Consider the following 6,426-nt stretch of genomic DNA (forward strand, 5'->3'; position numbering starts at 1 on the left):
ATCTTTTTTTGATAGGTGTCTTTTTTTTTTTTAACCAAACTTAGAGAAACAGGAACCGATTGCTTAGTCATAGTAGAGAGATGATCTTTAGTTTTTGGATACACAGACTCCTGTTCAAATCTATATTTTATCTATCTTGAGAATATCCATAGTTTTTCTTCTCCTACACAAACAAAAGCAAAACCTCTCCCCAACATAACACATATCCTAGTTTCCATTTTGAGTTTAATTCATATTTAAAATATATAGGTTAATTCATCAGGTTTTTTTTCTTTTCTTTTTTTTCTTTTTTTTTTTTTGGTTTTTCGAGACAGGATTTCTCTGTGTAGCTTTGCGCCTTTCCTGGAACTCACTTGGTAGCCCAGGCTGGCCTTGAACTCACAGAGATCCGTCTGGCTCTGCCTCCCGAGTGCTGGCATTAAAGGCGTGTCCCACCACTGCCCAGCTAATTCATCAGTTTTTATATTATCCAATGTCTCTCTGCAGCTATTGTTCCTTTTTCATTAGCATTTAAGAAATTTAAAGTTAATAAAAAATTGTGTAATCTATCTCAGGGTATCCTTATTACTTCTTTTTGTTTATTATACATTCCTTTTAAAGTTTGATTAGACCTTTCTATAAGTTTTGTGTGGTATACCTGTAATATACTTTATGCTATAATATGCAAAAAAGCTGTTTTATTTTATTAGGCACATATGCTGGAGCATTATCAATCTTAGTTTGTACAGGTATCGCATGATGTTCATAACTTTTTTTTTTTAATTTATAAACTGTATGGCCGTGGCAGGCTTCTTGCAATCTGTTCTTATATTTTAAATTTACCCATTTCTTTTTGTAATTTTTTTATTTTATTTTCCAATACAATTCAGTTCTATATATCAGCCACAGATTTCCTTGTTCTATCACTACTGCCCCCTTCCCCTATCCCCTCAACACACCCCCCATTCCCACCTCCTCCAGGGCAAAGCCTCCCCTGAGGACTGCGATCAACCTGGTAGACTCAGTCCAGGCAGGTCCAGTCCCCTCCTCCCAGGCCAAGCCAAGCGACCCTGCATAAGCTCCAGGTTTCAAACAGCCAACTCATGCACTGAGCACAGGACCTGGTCCCACTGCCTGGATGCCTCCCAAACACATCAAGCCAATCAACTGTATCACCCACTCAGAGGGCCTGATCCAGTTGGGGGCCCCTCAGCCTTAGGTTCATAGTTCATGTGTTTCCATTCGTTTAGCTATTTGTCCCTGTGCTTTATCCAACCTTGGTCTCAATAATTCTCACTCATATAAATCCTCCTCTTTCTCTCTAATTGAACTCCCGAAGCTCCACCCGGGACCTAGCTGTGGATCTCTGCATCCAGATCCCTCAGTCACTGGATGGGGTTTCTAGCACGACATTTAGGGTGACTGGCCATCCCATCACCAGAGTAGGTCAGTTCCAGCTGTCTCTTGACCATTGCCAGCAGTCTTTTGTGGGGGTATCTTTGTGGATTTCTGTGGGCCTCTCTAGCACTTTGCTTCTTCTTATTCTCATGTGGTCTTCTTTTACCATGGTCTCCTATTCCCTGTTCTCCCAATCTGTTCTTGATCCAGGTAGAATCTCCCGCTCCCCCAAGCTCTCTTTCCCTTGACCCTCGCCATTCGTTACCCCCACTCATGTCCAGGCTGTTCATGAAGATCTCATCCATTTCTCCATCATTGGGCAATTCCCATGTCTTTCTTGGGGTCCTGTTTTCCAGGTAGCCTCCCTGGTGATGTGAGTAGCAGTTCAGTCATCCTTGTTCCACATCTAGTATCCTCCTATGAGTGAGTACATACCATGTTTGTCTTTCTGAGTCTGGATTACCTCACTCAGGATGATTTTTTTCTAGATCAATCCATTTGCCTGCAAACCTTATGATGTCATTGTTTTTCTCTGCTGAGTAGTATTCCATTGTGTATATGTACCACATTTTCTTTATCCATTCTTCAGTTGAAGGGCATCTAGGTTGTTTCCAGATTCTGGCTATTACAAACAATGCTGGTATGAACACAGTTGAGAGAGTGCTCTTGTGGTATGATTGAGCATTCCTTGGGTATATGCCCAAGAGTGGTATAGCTGGATCTTGGGGGAGATTGATTCCCAATTTTCTAAGAAAGAGCCATATTGATTTCCAAAGTGGTTGTACAAGCTTGCATTCCACCAGCAGTGGAGGAGAGTTCCCCTAGCTCTACATCCTCTCCAGCATAAGGTGTCTTCAGTGTTTTTGATCTTAGCCGTTCTGACAAGGTATAAGGTGGTATCTCACAGTTGTTTTGATTTGCATTTCTCTGATAATTAGGGATGTCTTTCAGCCATTTGAGTTTCCTCTGTTGAGAAGTCTCTGTTTAGTTCTATAGCCCATTTCTTAATTGGACTGTTGGGCATTTTAATGTCTAATTTCTTGAGTTCCTTATATATTGTGGATATGAGTCCTCTGTCAGATGTGGGGTTGGTGAAGACCTTTTCCCATTCTGGAGGCTGTCGCTTTGCCTTGTTGACTATATCCTTTGCTCTACAAAAGCTTCTCAGTTTCAAGAGGTCCCACTGATTGATTGTTTCTTTCAGTGTCTGAGCTACTGGTGTTATATTTAGGAAGTGATCTATGCCAATGCATTCAAGACTACTTCCTACTTTCTCTTCTAGCAGAATCAGAGTAGCTGAATTTATGTTGAGGTCCTTGATCCACTTGGACTTCAGTTTTGTGCATGGTGACAGATATGGATCTTTTTGCAGCCTTCTACATGTTGACATCCAGTTATGCCAGCACCATTTGTTGAAGATACTTTCTTTTTTCCATTGTACACTTTTGGCTTTTTTGTCAAAAATTATATGTTCATAGCTGTGCGGATTAATATCGCGGTCTTCAATTCGATTCTATTGGTCCACATTTTGGTTTTTATGCCAGTACCTAGCTGTTTTTATTACTGTAGCTCTATAGTAGAGGTTGAAGTCAGGGATTGTGATGCCTGCAGAGGTTGTTTTATTGTACAGGATTCTTTTGCCTATCCTGGGTTTTTTTGTTTTTCCCTATGAAGTTGAGTATTATTCTTTCCAGGTCTGTGAAGAATTTTGTTGGTATTTTGATGGGGATTGCATTGAATCTGTAGATTGCTTTTGGTAAAATTGACATTTTTACTAAGAAATTGACCCATTTCTATTCATCTATAAGTTGCCACGTGGCTCATGGCTTGCCGGTATCTTAACATCTGCTTCTCATCATGGCAGCTGGCAGTGTCTCTCTCTCTCAGCCTTCCTCTTCCCAGAATTCTCCTCTCTCCTTGTCCTTCCTATATTTCCTGCCTGGCTACTGGTCAATCAGCACTTTATTTATTAACCGATCAGAGCAACACATTCACAGCATAGAGAACATCCCACAGCATTTATAGGAACACAATGTGCCTACATCCTGCTATGTATAAAAAGTAGCACAGATTTAAATATCCACCTCCCAAATAACATTTTCCCATCTGCACTACAACCATTTATTTTATTTTTATTTTTTTTGAAGGTTCTATACCATTTTATTTAGCAGATTTAAATTTTACAAACATTAAAAAAAAAACAAACTAGGAGAGAACTATCTATGGCATTGTTTAAAATGGCCATTAGTAAACAGCTGCAGACAGTTACTAGGCAGTGCCATGTCTGAAGGTATGCTCCCCCACTCAAGCAAGCAGAGGGGTCAGTGGCAAAAACTGCTTTTCATCTCTCATATCCTTAAAACAGGACAGGACAGGATAGAATGAAATGGCCACAACCTAACCACTGAGGTCACAAGTGTAGGCTAAAGTGTACCAGAACTCTATACTCTGTTTGGGACCTCTGTTCTACTCCTCAACAAAATGTTTTTCAATAAGGTTTTCATTTCTCCTCCTAGCTGGACACAATGCTTCAAGTGGCTTTTACTATTCAGACATCTTTTCCACCACTTTTACTTTCTTCTTCTTTTTCTTTTTCATGATGTCACTGTCCCCATCTCCAGCCTCGCCCCCACTTTCTAGCACGGTTTTAGGCTTCTTATTCTTCTTATTCTTCTTCTTTTCCTTTTTCATCAACTGAGGAACAACTGGAGAGGTCTCATCACTTTCACTCTCACTTTCCCGCTTCCTTTTTATGACTTTAACTGTTTCACCAGCTAACTGAGGGGCTTGTACTGCTTCAGCAACCAGTGCTTTCTTGCCAGAATCAGTACAGTCAATGTAGTCCTGTTTCCAGGTGGCAGGGGTGTTGTCTGTAGGTTTGCCATGCTTGTCCAAAAGGCCTTGCTTGATCATCATCTTCTTCTGACTTGCCCTCTTTATCTTGGCTACTATACCATGGTCACAGGTAGATATCACTGCTGTAGTCATCAATGCAATAGCCATGCAGATAGCTTCCCCCTTGGTGGTAATGACCACAATCTCCTGGTTGACCTCAATGCCATCCTCATATCGGAGAACACCAGGAAGCATGATCTTGGCCCCATAGCAGATTGCATTCACTGCACTATCTTTCATAACCAGACGTTTATGAGATGTCAACAGCTTTTCCAAAGGGTAAACAACACGCCGCAAGTAACTCTCATCCTTATGGTTATCATACAGCCACTGAGCATCGAGTACATCATGCATTGTCACCATGTGGTCCTTTTCACTCATGACTCCAGAACGCACCCTCCGAAGTTCCTGCATCTGACCACCAACTCCCAGTAGCAAGCCAAGGTGTACACATAGTGTCCGAATGTAGGTGCCAGCTTCACAGCTCACCCAAAAGATTCCTAATCGTCTTTCAGGATCATATTCTATCATTTTGCTCTCGTAGATAGTCCTCACTCGAAGCTGCCTCTTTACTGCAGCAATAAGTGGGGGTCGCTGAAACAGGGCACCTGTCAGAGTTTCTAGGGCCCTAGAAAGCTGAGTACCCCCTTCAATAGCATTGTGCAGCCGAACAATTCCCACATACTCTTTGCCTGCACTCTGTTGTGATTTCACCAAACGAGTAGCTCGTTCAATGCACACAATTAAACAACCAGTCACTTTGGGATCTAGTGTGCCACTGTGGCCTGTCTTCTCTACCCGAAGTATTCGTCGGATCCAGGCTACCACCTCATGGGAAGAGGGGTTAGAGGGCTTGTCAAGATTAATGAAACCTGTCCTGATATAGTCCCCAATCTCCCTCTTCAAAGGATTTGAACCACAAGGAATAGGTGTATAGTGTGTTGTCCTTACATTTAGCTTATCAAAATTCTTTAGTAACAAGGGCCACTGAGAAGTGTCCAATTGAGCCACTTTGGATTCTGGTTTGATAAGAAATTCTTCAGCATGTTGTATTTCAGCTACATCTTCTTCTTGTAATGGCTTCCGGTCTTTTTTCTTCTTATGCTTCTTTGGGAAAGTAATTACTTCTGCATCCGCCATCTTGCACCGCACCGCGTGGGTCCCGCCCAAGCCGCCAACAGCTAGAAACTGCAGATTCCTACCGTCTGAGGCCCGTCAGGCCGCCGCTAGCCATTTATTTTTTTTATTAAACTAAGAAATCATAAATACTCAAGTTCCTAGATATACATCTTGGTACCATTGGCAAAGCCTGTTATTTTCTTTTTCTTTTAAAATTAAAATCGTATTTATTAATGAATCCTACTTTATCAGTAAACTCCAGGAGTCTGTGTATCCAAGAACTAAAGATCATCTCTCTACTATGACTAAGCAATAGGTTCCTGTTTCTCTAAGTTTGGTTAAAAAAAAAAGACACCTATCAAGAAAAGATGGTCATAACTTCTAAGAAATGTGTAATTATGGAATCAGCCTTTTCTGAACTTAAAGCAGGTGACCATTGAAATCCTGAATATGTATCTATCATATGGTGCACATATTTTAATTTTCCAAACTCTGCAAAGTGTTCACTCACTAAATTTCATTTCTTTGAGTAGCTTTTGGGTTACTTCCTGAAGATAATGGAGTTTGATTATACAAAGAATAAGTAAGACATTTCCTTATGAATTCTTTGGCTTGTTGCCAAGTGATAGAAAAATCTTTCTTCAAGCCTTTGCTGTTAACTTGGTGTTTCTTATGAAATTCTGAAGCTTCTAGCACAATTTATATCAATAGCTGATCAATTTCATTGTACCAGAGGCCCTGGTAGACCTGCATGGGATCTGACATGTGTTATATACAAGGAACGATTTCTATTTCTGATTGTTTATTGTAGTTGAATGAATAGTAAAGTTAATTATGAATCCTCTGGAATAAGTTCAGCAGTTTCAATATGTAAAACAACTCTTTCAGCATATTGAGAGTTAGTAATTGTATTAAGAAGTTCTGAAAAATCAATAATAACATAAGAATAGTATATCATTCAGATTTTTGAACTGAGTCATAAGGACTTTGAAATACTTTACTAATTTTTCCTGACTTATAACCTGCCTTTCTGAT

At 40.4% G+C, this 6,426-nt stretch overlaps 1 protein-coding gene across 1 annotated transcript; it reads right to left on the reverse strand.

Annotated features, from left to right (window-relative positions):
* Nucleotides 1-3,518: 3,518 nt before the first annotated feature.
* On the reverse strand, nucleotides 3,519-5,496 carry LOC102905320 (H/ACA ribonucleoprotein complex subunit DKC1). Its single transcript, XM_016000912.3, has one exon. The coding sequence runs from the start codon at nucleotides 5,410-5,412 to the stop codon at nucleotides 3,922-3,924; it is 1,491 nt and encodes a 496-aa protein (XP_015856398.3). The 5' UTR covers nucleotides 5,413-5,496; the 3' UTR covers nucleotides 3,519-3,921.
* Between the last annotated feature and the right edge of the window lie 930 nt (nucleotides 5,497-6,426).

This window comes from Peromyscus maniculatus, chromosome 6 (assembly GCF_049852395.1).
Source record: "Peromyscus maniculatus bairdii isolate BWxNUB_F1_BW_parent chromosome 6, HU_Pman_BW_mat_3.1, whole genome shotgun sequence".
NCBI classification, from domain to species: Eukaryota; Metazoa; Chordata; class Mammalia; order Rodentia; family Cricetidae; genus Peromyscus; species Peromyscus maniculatus.

Excerpts from the sequence above, each read along its gene's own strand:
- LOC102905320 (XM_016000912.3), bottom strand. The coding sequence starts at position 5,412 with ATGGCGGATGCAGAAGTAATTACTTTCCCAAAGAAGCATAAGAAGAAA.